This window comes from Lynx canadensis, chromosome C1 (genome assembly GCF_007474595.2).
Source record: "Lynx canadensis isolate LIC74 chromosome C1, mLynCan4.pri.v2, whole genome shotgun sequence".
NCBI lineage: Eukaryota > Metazoa > Chordata > Mammalia > Carnivora > Felidae > Lynx > Lynx canadensis.
The window spans coordinates 51,053,853-51,069,120 of NC_044310.1; the positions used below are offsets into that span (position 1 = coordinate 51,053,853).

The window sequence follows — 15,268 nt, forward strand, 5'->3', positions numbered from 1 at the left end:
CTGAGCCACCCAAGCGCCCAGAGAAAGAGACTCTTAAGCAGCTTCCACATTCAACCCGGAGTCCAATGTGGGGCTCAATCCCATGACCCTGGGATCATGACCAGAGCAAAAATCAAGAGTCAAATGCTCAACTCACTGAGTCACCAAGATGCCCCTCCATAAAAAGAATTTTTAAAAACCACAGGGTGGGAAAAGATATTTGCAAAACATATAATCAATAAGTGGGTTAATACATTGAATATGTACAAAGTACTCACACAAATCAATAAGAAAAAGAATAATACAAAGGGAAAAAACAAAGGGGGAGAATGGCAAAAAATTCAAATAGGCAATTTACAAAAGAGTAAATTCAAATAGTCAATACGCATACAAAACAGAGCTCAATCTCATTAGTAATCAAGCAAATACAAATTAAAACTTTTACAGTAAGACAGCATCATGCATGCATCCACCAGACTGGTAAAAATGAGAAAGTTGGCAGGACCAAGTGATGGCAACTATGTAAAATAACACTGTTGTGGGAGTGTGTATTTCTTCAGGTATCTTTGAAAACAGTTTGGCATTACCAGATAAACTTAATGATGAATAAAACTGCTAAAACAAGCAATAAAAAATACTTAAGGACCAGCAATCCCATACCTGAATATATACCCTAGAGAAACTCATGCACATGCATACCAAAATACATGTATAGGAATGTTCACAGGAACATTGTTTGTTTTTAAATGTTTTATTTATTTCTGAGAGAGACAGAGGGTGAGCGGGGAGGGGCAGAGAGAGAGGGAAACACAGAATCCGAAGCAGGCTCAAGGCTCTGAGCTGTCAGCACAGAGCCTAACGCCAGGCTCGAACTCATGAACTGCGAGATCAGGACCTGAGTCCCAAGTCGGAAGCCCAAATGACTGAGCTACCCAGGCGCCCCCGGAACATTGTTTGTAATAGCCACAAACAGGAAACAATCCAAATGCCCATCTACTGTAGAATGAAAAACTGTGGTATATCTATACAATGAAATAATATAAAGCAATAAAAATGAACTCCAACTATCTATAACATAAATTAATCTCACAGAATTTGAACAAAAGAAGCATCACAAAAAAAGACAATATACAATATGATTGTATTCAAATGTATTCAAAAACAGAAAAAAATATATTGTTTAGAAATGCATTTATAGGGGGCATCTGGGTGGCTCAGTCAGTTAAGCATCCGACTCTTGATTTCAGCTCAGGATATGATCTCACAGTTCATGAGTTAAAGCCCCACATAGGGCTCTGCAGTGACAGCGCAGAGCCTGCCTAGGATTCTGTCTCCTTCTCTCTGCCCTTCCCCCTGCTTGCTCTCTATCTCTCTCTCAAAATAAATAAAAATAAACTTAAAAAAAAGAAAGAAATGCATTCACAGGTGGAAAGAATAAAGAAAAGCGAGGAAATGGTCATCCCAAAAGTAAGGATAATGAATGGGAGTGGTCTGCAGGAAAGTGTAAGATTGAGAAGAGAAAGGATATATCAGAAAGAAAAAACAACAGAACAGTTACAGAGATGGGATTGAGCAGAGCATTTGTGGGGGGTACAAGTAAACTAGAGAGTAAGTCAACAAGAGAAGGACCAGATTATAGATGACTTTAAAATTCAGGCAAGAGGGGCACCTGGGTGGCTCAGTCGGTTAAGCAGCTGACTTCAGCTCAGGTAATGATCTCACGGTCCGTGAGTGTGAGTTTGAATCTCACATCAGGCTCTGTGCTGACAGCTCTGAGCCTGGAGCCTGCTTCAGATTCTGTGTCTCCCTCTCTCTCTGCCCCTCCCCTGTTCACGCTCTGTCTCTCTATCAAAAATAAATAAACATTAAAAAAAAATTTTTAATAAGATAAAATGCAGGCAAGAGTTTGGGTTTAACACTTTAACAAGCCACTCTATATTCTTGAACAAAAGAATGCCATGATAAAAGCTGTATTTTAGGGAGACTTCATTTGCAACACATTTGAATTACAGGAGGTAAGAGATTTTTTTTTTTAATTTTTTTTTTCCAACGTTTATTTATTTTTGGGACAGAGAGAGACAGAGCATGAACAGGGGAGGGGCAGAGAGAGAGGGAGACACAGAATCGGAAACAGGCTCCAGGCTCTGAGCCATCAGCCCAGAGCCCGACGCGGGGCTCGAACTCACAGACCGCGAGATCGTGACCTGGCTGAAGTCGGAAGCGTAACCGACTGCGCCACCCAGGCGCCCCAGGAGGTAAGAGATTAGATCAGCTCTAGCCCCACTGAAGTCATCAGGAAGTGAGGTAATGAAAGATGCTCCAAGGTGGCAGAGCGACATTCACTGAAACACTTCTTACATGTCCAGTTTACACAAGATTCTGTGTTCAACTCTAGAGATAAAAAGACACAGACCAGCCATCAAAGAGCTCTGAAAAGCAGTATAAAGTAGGGGGAAAGGGGGAATGTGGGGAATTGAAGGGGGGGGGGGGCAGAAAAATTACAAAGACAAACTCAAAAAACAAGAGGTCATGAAATCAGTGATGAAGAAAAAAGTCAAAGACCCCTAATCCTCAAGCGTTCTCTAATTCCAGTACACGTAAAAGTACCAGGGGAAGCACAGTAATATGGCCCAAGGGCCAATGAGAACAAGCAGGAAGGGGCTGTGACTGTACCACATACATGTGAGAAATGTGACCAGAAAAAAGGAATGACTGGTTGGCAGCTAGAAATGCCAGAAGATTCAATGTTTCTTCGTTTTATGAGAAAAGCGTAGTAAGTCTTACGGTTTAAGGGAAACATATATGAAAAGAAACAGACGGAAGATGATAGAAAAGAAAGGAAAAAATTATGAGAGCAAGATTCTGAGAGAGGGGTGCTTTGGTGGCTCAGTTGGTTAAGTGTTCAACTTCAGCTCAGGTCACAATCTTGTGGTTCGTGAGTTCGAGCCCTGCATAGGGCTCTGTGCTGACAGCTCAGAACCTGGAGCCTGCTTCCATTGTGTGTGTGTGGGTGTGGGTGTGGGTGTGGGTGTGGGTGTGGGTGTGGGTGTGGGTGTGGGTGGGTGCGCGCGCCCCTCCCCCACTCGCATTCGGTCTCTGTCTCTCAAAAATGAATAAACATTAAAAAAAAATTTTTTAAAGATTCTGAGAGAGGTGGCAAGTGTGGGGTTCAAAGGACAAAACACTAGGTAAACTTTAGGGAAGGCACACCTTCAAGCTCATAAGAAAGATGGTTTAATGACATATAGGAACAGTAGCATGCTGAGGTTATAACAGACTCATGTTAGATGGTCTTGAACTTTTCAGCAAGAGATGGGGGTAGGGAAACAGACATTAATAAGAGAAAGGATTTAGAGTAAACCTCATTTCAAATGAGAAGACATTCATTAATAAAAGATCAACTCTGCACTGTTCTGCTCTGCCTCTAACATTAATATGCAACTAAGGGGCAAGAAAGAGGTTAGACACTGAGAGGTGCTTGGATGGCTCAGTCAGTTACGGTTACATGTCCAACTTCGGTTCAGGTCATGATCTTACGGTTCCTGGGTTTGAGTCCCACATGGGGCTCTGTGCTGACAGCTCAGAGCCTGGAGCCTGCTTAGGATTCTGTGTCTCCCTCGCTCTCTGCCCCTCCCCCACTCATGCTCTGTCTCTCAAAAAATAAACATTAAAAAAATATATATTTAAAAAAAGAAAGAGGTTAGACATTCAGCATTAAGATTTTGTAAGATGAGTACAACAAAAGGCCAGGGAGGTATACGTGTCCAAAGTGATAAAAAAAAGGCAGCACTGAAGTAGTTGGTATTATGTGGAAAGAATTTCTTTGATCAGTACTGTGAGAATGAACTGAACAAAGTAGACTGAAAGATTGGGCCTATACAGCCAAAGTTATGAACAGATTCAAAACAAAAAACAAACCAAAAAAATGAGGTTATAAATAAGCCTATATCCAGGAAATACTACTCCTATAGGATTTTCCTCAAAAATAAAGATCTGATGAAAGCCTTTCAAAGTCTGCTTCTTAGGCAGCAAAATGATAACAAATTAGCAAAGGAAAGATGAACTAGGTAAGGGTAACTTTGGGGATGCTAACTGTAGCACTGTATGAAAATCTGGAAGTATCATAGAAAACATTTTGCAGAAAGAAAATACAGTCAATTAAAAAAAATGTAATCTCGGGGCGCCTGGGTGGCGCAGTCAGTTAAGCGTCCGACTTCAGCCAGGTCAAGATCTCGCGGTCCGGGAGTTCGAGCCCCGCGTCAGGCTCTGGGCTGATGGCTCAGAGCCTGGAGCCTGTTTCCGATCTGTGTCTCCCTCTTTCTCTGCCCCTCCCCCGTTCATGCTCTGTCTCTCTCTGTCCCAAAAATAAATAAACATTGAAAAAAAAATTAAAAAAAAAAATGTAATCTGAAATCAGAGGATTAGGGTTTGAATCCCAATTCAGGCAAATAATTTCATGCTATGTAGGCCTCAATTCTTTGTCTGGATTATGGGAATCATAACTGTAAATGATATAGGAATAACAATAGCAGCAGCTAACATTTTTTTTTTTAACATTTATTTATTTTTGAGACAGAGAGAGGCAGAGCATGAACGGGGGAGGGTCAGAGAGAGAGGGAGACACAGAATCGGAAGCAGGCTCCAGGCTCTGGGCCATCATCAGCCCAGAGCCCGACGCAGGGCTCGAACTCACGGTCCATGAGATCGTGACCTGAGCTGAAGTCGGACGCTTAACCGACTGAGCCACCCAGGCGCCCTGAGCAGCTAACATTTTTTAATGCTTATAATGTTTCAGTTACAGTTCTAAGTGTTTTGTATGTATTAACTCATTTAATCGTCATGATAACCCCATGGAGGCTTTTATCCCCATTTTACTGGAAAGAAAACCAAGACAAGGAAGTTAGATCAACTGCCCAGAATTACATAGCTATTCTGTGGTATATTCAGAATTTGAACCTGTACAATGTGACTGACCTGCTATGTTCTTCACTATGTTCTTTCCCCTTCTCTGGGTAATAAAGATGAGAATATAGTAATAAGTGCTTTAAGTATACCCAAATGTTCATTATTACTGCTGAGTATCAAGTAACAGAATAAAATAATCCAAACAAAAGCCTAGATCATTAATCTACAGTCAACGTTCCACAAAATTATATGCTAGGGGGTGATTATAAGGGGAGTAATGAACAATGTATATGCCTTGTCCTCCAAAAGCAGGGAGAACAGACAAGAGGCAATAATTGATATGAACAAAATATACATGCTGCTTTTCTATAATGAGCTGCGTAAAGTAGTACAATCAGTGATAAAGAATAAGAGCTTTCAGAAATCACAAAATCACAGCCTCAAGAAATAACAGCACTAAATGCAAAGGGTTAGGAAATGACTGAACCAGAAAAGAAATCAGTATAATTCTTTTTAAAGTAAAGACTTTGGAACAATCATAAAGCTTTAAACAGAAGAAAAAGAAGGCTTCGAATAGCAACAGGCCTTTCACAGAGCAACAAATTTCATATATGCACATCACAAAATGACTTATCACTCCCAAGAAAAGGTCCAACATCACATTATGAATATTATAATAATAAAAAATAATTGATGCTGGGCACTTATTGTGTAGAAAGCTGTGTTCTAAGCACCGTACAGGTACTGACCTGTTTAATTCTTTTTTTTTTTTTTTAACGTTTATTCATTTTTGAGAGACAGAGAGAGACAGAGCATGAGCAGGGAAGGGGCAGAGATAGAGGGAGACACAGATTCGGAAGCAGGCTGCAGGCTCTGAGCTGTCAGCACAGAGCCCAACGCGGAGCTCGAACTCATGAACTGAGAGATCATGACCTGAGCTGAAGTCGGACGCTCAACCGACTTGAGTCACCCAGGCGCCCCTGATTTATTTAATTCTTACAACAACCCTATAAGGTAGGTCCTACTATTATCCCCAGTTTATAGATAGGGAAAATGAAGAAGTAAGGTGAAGTAACTTGCCCAAGTTTATTCAATGCAGGCCAGTGCTGGGATGTCAAACCTAGGAAGGTTATCTCCAGAGTATGTGCTATATATACTTCCTCTAGTAGGAAACTAATCAACAGAACAAGAATTTATTCAGAAGTGTTATTTGACCATATTTAGTAATAAGAATGAAAGTACCTTTCAGTCACAATAAGCAGATAATAATTCATCATCTATAACAGTTCTGTCCTCAGTCTTCCCTTCAAATTAATCTGCACATTCCTCCAATACTATCTCATCTACTCCTCTGGCTTCAATTACAATGTATTTGCTGATTCCCAAATCTAGACATCTAGCCCAATCTCCTGCATCTTCAACATCACCAACAACCTAATAAATATCTCTCCTTAAATGCTCCATGAGCACCTCAAAATCAGTAGGTCCAAAACTGAATCATCATCTCTTCCCATCTTGTTTCCCACCCTCAAATCCCATCTTCCTCTTGTACTCCCTTACCTCAATGACTGCCTCCATCATCCACCTGACTGCCCAAGTCAGAAACTTGTATGTCATCCCAGACTCGTCAGTCATCCTCATCTTCTGTACCCAATTTATAACCAATCACCTAAGTATCTCTCCAATCAATGCATGTCTCATTTCCACTGCCTTATTTAATGTGACAACTCTACAAGGCTACGTTAATTCGAATTTTTGTTGTTTTGTGAAACTTCCTTTTTTTCTTGTATTTTGTCCTCTCATCTCAGCACAAACTCCATGAATGGAGAACAGATATTGTATATATTTCATATCTAACTCCCTAGTGCGCCATTTCCTGATCAATAAATATTCTCGGCGAAACTTGGTTCTATTAAAGAGAAATGAATATTAAGCATATATGTCAAGCAATACATTTTTAGTGATATTGCCTTCACAAACAAGACCCAGTTATTTCACAAAAAAAAAGAACAAAAGTAATAATTTCCTATTAACTCTAAGGATATACTAATTATTGTTCAGTGTTCAATGATAGTTACTAAAGGCCATGCACCATGCTAAACACTTTACACAAAGTATGCCACTTAATATTCACAGTGCTATGAGCTGGGTACTGTTACTGTACCCATTTTCCAGATGCCAAAACTGTAACTTAAAAGAGCTTAAACAATTTGATTAGAGTGCCAAGTTAGAATGTAAGTCAGGATTTGAACCCATGGCATTAATAGTCCGACACCAGAGCACATGTTCTTACACACTTTTTATTTTGCCCCTTAAAATGAAATATGTCTTAAAGCGCAAAAGAAAAGAATTACGCACAAAGCTTAAATCAAAAAGATGTTAGTTTTAAATGAAAAACGTGCCAAAACAGAGTAACCCTATGGAAGTTCAGGCAGTTAAGAAAAGACCTGTCTGGTCGGTCCAAAAATCGTTAAGATCAGCAAACTAAAAAGATCCAGAACCACAGAAATAAAATTGTCAAAAAAAGTAATGCATTCGAATGTTTCTTTCTTTTCTTGGGACATCATAATAAAACCAACACTGTCTAGTGTTTTACACATTAGTATATTTCACAATGAAATTCTACAGATACTAAAATCCCCCGCCGTATTTCAATTTTTGGTTCTGGCATCCTACCCGCCACAGGCTGGTAAAAGGTTCGGAAACCTCAACCATGATCACATGCTTACTTCCAGACTCCTAAAATATGAGCCAAACGGCCAGTGTAAAAAGAACACTGCCTATCATCCATCTTCGTCTGGTGCCATGAGAAACAGGCACACATTTAAATTCACATGCTACTAAGATCAAGCTTCAGCCTACAATTCGCCCAAGATTCGGCAGCTGCACAGCCGAGGTGCAGACCACAAGCTCTCAACTTTTCATTTTGCCTATACGTTTTAGATTCTGGGTGCACAAGCCCACTTTGAATTGTCCCTAGTTTGCAAAGAGGAATCCTGTCAGATTTCTCCGGAAGGGTGGGAGGCGTAAGAAGGGGCGGCCTCCCACCGGCCCCGAGCCCGCCGCGCACGGAACCTTTTGTTGGGGTGGAGAAGAGGGCGGACCCCCGCACCCTCCTGGGGGCAAAAGGGGGTGGGCGGGGAGAGAGGGGGAGTTAGACGCCGCGGCGGCCCCAGGCAGCTCGGGGGTGGGGACACAAAGAATTTGGGGAGCGCTGATCGGCCGGCCGGCGAGCTCCCCCACCCGCCCTGCAGTAAGCCGCCGCGAAACTCCAGGCCCGGGCCGCCGAGGAGCTGGCAGAGGCGGGCGCGCCGGCGTGCGGGGCTCCCCGCGCCCCGAGGCGAGGATCGGCGGCGGGTGCGGGCTGAGAGCCCGGGTTGGAGGGCGGCGCGAGGCCTCGGCGGCGCCCGCGACAGCCGCGACCCCCCTCCGCCCAGCCGCGGACCAGGCCGCCGGATCCCCGCGCCCGCGTCGCCACACCCACCCGTCTCCTAGGCCGGGCCCGGGAGGACTCCCGACTCTTCCTCCCGCTGAGGCGGCGCGCCCCGCGCCTGAGATTTACCTGCTGATCTTCTGGGCAAAGGCGCGGCGCTCGGCCATGGCTGCTAAGGCGGCGGCGGCGGTCTGGGCGCGGACGGGCGGGCGCGTGCCTCCTCGCTCACGCTCCCTCCCTCGCGGCCTCCGCCAGTCCCAGCTCCGGACCGGGGAGGCTGGGGCTGGCGGCCGGAGAGCCGGGAACGAGCCCTGCCGTAATGCTCCTGAGAGGCGCGCAGCAAGAAACCGCTCCTCCCCCAGCGCGTCAATGCCCGCGGGAGCCCGGGCTTCAGAACGCAGCTGCGGCCGGTTGGAACCAGAGGGAAGAATGGGGCGTGGAGGGAGCGACACGCCAGTCCCGGCCGCCTCGCTGCTGCGGGGCCCGCACGACCGAGAGAACACACAGAGCAGCCAGAGAGGGGCCAGCGACTTGGTGAGGCAGGAAAAGAAGATTACAGAACGCGTGGGGGGAGCTTGGTTTTCCCGAAAAGGAAGGAGAGGAAATGGAAGATGGGTTTTGCCGAGGGGGGCTGTGCTCTGCCGCCCAGGATGGCTGGGTTCTTGCTCCTCAGCGCCCATCTCCGAGCAGTTGAAAGCACTTTCTGTCCTACTTCGACCTTGTGAATGGGGTCTCACCAGAGAAAGAACAGTTTTTCTTGTAGAAAGAGAGCCAAAAAAGATCTTTCTCCTACAGAGGTAACAATAATAATAGTTGACTTGTGATGCTTAGCAAGGCACAGGTTCAAGTTTTACATGCATGATCTTAACTTAATCGTCACAACAGCCCCTTAAAGTAAGTTTTATCAACATTTTAGACAGAAGGAAATTATTCCAGAGAAGCTAAGAGTCTAGCCCCAGGTCACACAGATGGGAACCTCTTCCACTAAGATGTTCAAACCCAGACTCCAGGCCTTTTCTTTGAAGATAAGTGTTTCTCTGTTAACAATACTCTTCCTGAGACTTACTTCCCCTTTTGGATCTCTTTTTCTACTTACAAATGTTGGACCATATGAACTCTAATGTACTTTACCATTTTGACGTTCTATTAAATAATCTCTGTTTACCACTCAAAATGATCTTGCCTGTTAAATCCTATAAAACAAGGACTAGCATAAATCATGTCTTACTCTGTTGTGATCCCATAGTGTCTAGAATGTTTGGCTCCTATTGCATATTTGCTGATTACTGATGTTATCATGAAACTAAGAAAAATATCTTGGTTTCTCGTGGTACCTTTACTCTTAAGTATTGCAAGGATTTATGTGTGTTTTTTTATTCTATTCTGTCTGTGTCCCTCTGAGGTATGTTGGATACTTGCTTTCCTCTCTTACAGTTGGAAAATCTGTAGCATAGAGCCATTTGCCCAGTCACACACGAGTCAGGGGGTGAGAGCCTCAGTTAGTCAGATCCATAACTTCCTGTTCAGTACTCTAACCACTGTGGAAGACTTCATTTTTGTGTAACAATGCACGTTCCAGTAAAAATAGTCTGTTCAAAGAGGATTTTTGTGTAGCTTCTATTTATTTATTTTTTTTTTTAATTTTTTTTTCAACGTTTATTTATTTTTGGGACAGAGAGAGACAGAGCGTGAACGGGGGAGGGGCAGAGAGAGAGGGAGACACAGAATTGGAAACAGGCTCCAGGCTCCGAGCCATCAGCCCAGAGCCTGACGCGGGGCTCGAACTCACGGACCGCGAGATCGTGACCTGGCTGAAGTCGGACGCTTAACCGACTGCGCCACCCAGGCGCCCCTGTGTAGCTTCTATTTAAATGTATAGCCTACCTAGACATTCTAGAGAAGACAGAGCTGAACTAGACTCAGTCCTGTTCTCAGGAAGTTTGGTTCCATGGGGAAGGATGAAACACCTACTCAAAGAACTATAAGTCAAGTCTAACACAGTATCCTGGCCTTTAAGACACTGCATGATAGGGACCCAGTTATATTCTGTCACTTTCTTACTATGTGACCTTGGGCAAGTTCCTTAAACTTGAGTCTCAAATGGGGGGAATAATTGTACCTATTTGAAAGAGTATTGTGCAGATTCCTTGAGTTAAGTCATATAAAATTCTTAGAGGAGGGCCTGACATATGGTAAGTACTATATGTACTCGCTGGTGTTTTATTATCACTGTTATTACCATCATTCAACTTACACTTAAACTTGTCTTGGGTGCTTGATAGTCCCTGAAGCATTTGTCTGCTCTCATGCTCCCAGCCAGATGTTGTATGCCTTTATCTCTGCTCTCCAAACATCTTTTCACTACTCTCTTAGAGAACTGACCACAGTCTGCATTTGAATGGTTCTTTGTATATATGACTCACTAGTTGCCAAAGTGTCTGAAAGGACATTGCATGCACTGTGCAGTTTGCTGGGAACATTTAGAGCAAGAAGAGGACAAACAGGACCAAGCTGTAAGCTGGGTAGACAAAGTCTGGGAAATACTCCAAGCTAGAGTGGTGGCCCCCACCTCTGGGGAAGAGCTGGCAGTCACAGGCAAGTCCAGTGTGGGCAGATATCCATGTGCCACAAGGGTCCAAATCCAGGGTAGTGCATGGAGCCTAACAAAGGGAGTGAGAATGGAATCGCTTTAGCTTATCAGCATCCATACTCCCCATATTATCCCTGCACATACACACACACACGCGCACACACACACACACACACACACACACACACACACACCAGTTTCAATCCATCATACTTACGTGGAGCTGATTCCCTCACCACCAGTTTCAAGGATGAACATGTGGCCTAAGTCTGACCAAGCAGAGCAGTGCACTCCCCTGGCTTCTGGGACTGGTTTAGGAATAGGCACATGAATCAAACCAAGACATTGGGGCTCAATCAGAACTAAAAATTGCATTTGCTGTACCAGGTGCCTCCCATCTACAGAAGAACTGCCTGAGAATGAAGCCAAACACAGCAGAGAAGAGAGTAACAGTGGAAAAAAGAAGAGCTCCTTACAACATTACTTGAAGCTTGAACTTTGCAGTTACATGAACTAATAATGTGCTGGGGTTTGTTTTGGTTTGGCTTTTGCATAAGCTAATTTGAGTTGGGTGTTCTGTCATTAGCAACTGAAGAGTCTTCACCTAATACAAGCCTTCATTTAGTCAGCTAATACCACTAGGCCCTGGAGAGACAATGGTAAATAAGACACTGTGTCCTCAAAGAATTTAGAGTCTGGCTGAAAAGATAAGGGAGTAAACAGTACGTTTAAGTGCTAGATGAAAATTTCAGGAAGTTCCATATAAATTCTGGATTAGCATCAGTTTTCAGCATCAAGTGAAGCCTAGATTATCACCAAGATGTTCATTTAACATGAGGTGGTAAAAACTGGATGGAGTTTAACCCTATTAGAACTGGAAAGCCTGAGTGAACCCTGGAAGTATCAGTGGCCCTGCCATTTACTGGAATTCAGAACCCCAATTCCCCACTAATGGGAAGGTACTTACAAATAAACTACAGATCAAGGGCTAGGACTAATTTAGCAGAGTAGCCTAAAAATAGTGACTTTTAGGTAAGAATGCCTCAGGGCAGTTTTCTCATTAAATATACATACTGTTCTAAAGTCCTTCAAACAGAAGACTTAGGAAGATGGCAGGAAAAAAGGGGGGGGGAGTTGTGTAATTATATTACCTTCACCTTCCAACTGATACTGAGCTTAACTTTCCCCCTTTAATAAAGCACTAAAAAGGCTTATGGTTGTAGCAAGGTCAAGATTCTAAGGCCACAGTACAGGGAGGCAAAGTTTTTTAGGTTTTGGTTTGGTGTTTTTTGTTTTTGTTGTTTTTGTTTTTGTCAGGAGGGATAAAGTTCTGGCTTTGCAGACAGAATGTGTTCTCTGTGGGGATTTTGAGGGGTATAGGGAGTGGTTCCCTTTCTAAGATTTGGACTTTTTTGAAGCAGCACTGGACTCATGCAGTGAGATTTAAATGGGAGTCCCTCGGGGCGCCTGGGTGGCGCAGTCGGTTGAGCATCCGACTTCAGCCAGGTCACGATCTCGCGGTCCATGAATTCGAGCCCCGCGTCGGGTCTGGGCTGATGGCTCAGAGCCTGGAGCCTGTATCCGATTCTGTGTCTCCCTCTCTCTCTGCCCCTCCCCCGTTCATGCTCTGTCTCTCACTGGCCCCCAAAAAATAAATAAACGTTGAAAAAAATTTTTTTAATAAATAAATAAATGGGAGTCCCTCTTAGAAGGTTCTAGGAAGGCCAAATGAGTGTACCCTAGAGGAAAGGAGAACTGAGGCATGCCACTTGGATTTACCTCAGCCCCAAACTGAAGCCTAGGAGTTGGGTACAAAGTCCAGGCTATGGATACTTCTGTTACTCACTCTCTCTTAATACCTAGCAAAAGGGACAATTAATCCTGTATTTCAAGGTAATCATATTTGATATAGGAAAGTTCTTCTCTTAGAAAAATGTGAGCTAATATGCAGAAGTAATGCAGACTCTGGTGAAATGACAAATCTACACTTGTACTGTTTATTACAGTAACCACTTGCCACGTATGACCATTTAAATTTAAGTTAACTAAGTTTTAAAATTCATTTTTCACTTGTATTAGACATATTTCAAGTATTCAATAGCCACATGTGGTTAGAGGCTACCATACTGGACAATGTGCAGATAGAACATTTCCATCAGTATAGAAAGTTCTATTGGACAGGACTGACCCAAAGATTATAGGTGATAAGTCATATAAAAAGAACCTGTTGGGGAATTTTAAATGGCTGGGTCAGGTTGATAAGAACACAACTTACTGATCAATCTTAACACACACACACACACACACACACACACACACACACAGTCAACCAGCCATTTTATTCCTCCTCATGTGATGTAAAGAGAAGATATTTAGGATAGATACTGTACCTCCTATGAAATATTCCTTCTGGAAATTTTAATTCAAATCTGATCAAACCTCTAGATATAATTATCAGTTTACAGAAAATGTTGGGGATGGAGGAACATGTTCAGCAACACGCAAGGGTTACACTTAGCAAAACTAAGAATATGGTAAATTATATAGGTTATAATGACCTAGTTCCTTCAACAAATAAATGACAAGGACTTAAAAAAAAAGATTAAAAATATAATAAAAATACAAGCAACAAAAGGTAACTTCGACATCACCAAAATTAAAAACTTGTATACATCAAAAGACACAACCAAGAAAGTGAAAAAGCAAGCCAAAGAATGGGAGAAAACTTTTGCAAATCATTTATCTAATAAGAAATTTATATCTAGGGGCGCCTGAGTGGCTCAGTGGGTTAAGCATCGACTTCAGCTCAGGTCATGATATCACAGTTCAAGTCATGATTTCACAGTTCGTGAGTTAGAGCCCTGCTTCGGGCTCTGTACTGACGGCTCAGAGCCTGGAGCCTACTTCAGATTCTGTGTCTCCCTCTCTTTCTGCCCCTCCCCTGCTCACGTTCTGTCTCTCTCTCTCAAATATAAACATTAAAAAAAATTAAAGAAATATATCTAGAAAATATCAATAACTTATAAGTCAATAATAAAATGAGAATTTGGTTTTAAAATGGACAGTTTCAATAGACATTTCTCAAAAAAAACATGCAAATGGCCAATACACATATAAAAAGATGTTCAACATCATTGGACATCAGGGAAATGCAAATCAAAACTACAGAATGCAAACTGGTGCAGCCGCTCTGGAAAACAGTGTGGAGGTTCCTCAAAAAATTAAAAATAGATCTACCCTATGACCCAGCAATAGCACTGCTAGGAATTTACCCAAGGGATACAGGAGTGCTGAGGCATAGGGGCACTTGTACCCCAATGTTTATAGCAGCACTCTCAACAATAGCCAAATTATGGAAAGAGCCTAAATGTCCAGCAACTGATGAATGGATAAAGAAATTGTGGTTTATATACACAATGGAATACTACTTGGCAATGAGAAAGAAAGAAATATGGCCCTTTGTAGCAACGTGGATGGAACTGGAGAGTGTTATGCTAAGTGAAATAAGTCATACAGAGAAAGACAGATACCATATGTTTTCACTCATATGTAGATCCTGAGAAACTTAACAGAAGACCATGGGGGAGGGGAAGGGGGAAAAAAAAGAGAGGGAGGGAGGCAAACCATAAGAGACTCTTAAAAACTGAGAATAAAGGGTTAACGGAGGTGGGAGGGAGGGGAAAGTGGGAGATGGGCATTGAGGAGGGCACCTGTTGGGATGAGCACTGGGTGTTGTATGGAAACCAATTTGACAATAAATTTCATATTAAAAAAAAAACCACAGTGAAATACCACTTCAATCCTTTAAGATGATTAGAATCAAAAGGGGGCAGATATTAATAAGTGTTGATGAGGATATGGAGAAATTGGCACCTTCATATACTGCTGGTGGGAATATAAAATGGTTCAGCCATTTTAGAAAACAGTCCAGCAGGTCCTTAAAATGTTAAACGTAGAGTTACCATGTGACCCAGTTTATTTATTTATTTTGAGAGAGAGAGAGAACACAAGCTGCGGAGGGGCATAGAGGGAGGGAGACAGAATTCCAAAAAGGCTCTGCCCTGTCAGCACAGAGCCAGACACAGCTCAATCTCATAAACCATGAGATCATGACCTGAGCTGAAATTAAGAGTCAGATGCTTAACCGTCTGAGACACCCAGGAAACCCCAACAATTCAATTCCTGGGTATATACCCAAGAGAAATGAAGACTATGTCTATGCAAAACTTGCACATGAATATTATAGCAGCATTATTCATAATAGTCAAAAAATGGAAACAACCCAAATGCCTATCAACCAATGAATGGATAAAATGTCATGCATCCATTTAATGGAATATTATTTGGCAATAAGAAGAAAT

The 15,268-nt window shown here is 42.7% G+C and overlaps 1 protein-coding gene across 8 annotated transcripts in view; it reads right to left on the minus strand.

The window, feature by feature from the left end:
* The window catches only part of DOCK7 (dedicator of cytokinesis 7), a 226,890-nt gene extending 218,382 nt beyond the window's left edge, over positions 1-8,508 (minus strand). For 7 of the 8 annotated variants that reach the window (XM_030324339.1, XM_030324338.1, XM_030324336.1 and 4 more), the window contains exon 1: positions 8,447-8,499. In XM_030324339.1, coding sequence (XP_030180199.1) covers positions 8,447-8,484 — 38 coding nt within the window. In that variant the 5' untranslated portion in view covers positions 8,485-8,499. Of the gene's footprint in view, positions 1-8,446 lie in introns of all 8 variants that reach the window. The other variant, XM_030324340.2, reaches the window with a different exon arrangement.
* Between the last annotated feature and the right edge of the window lie 6,760 nt (positions 8,509-15,268).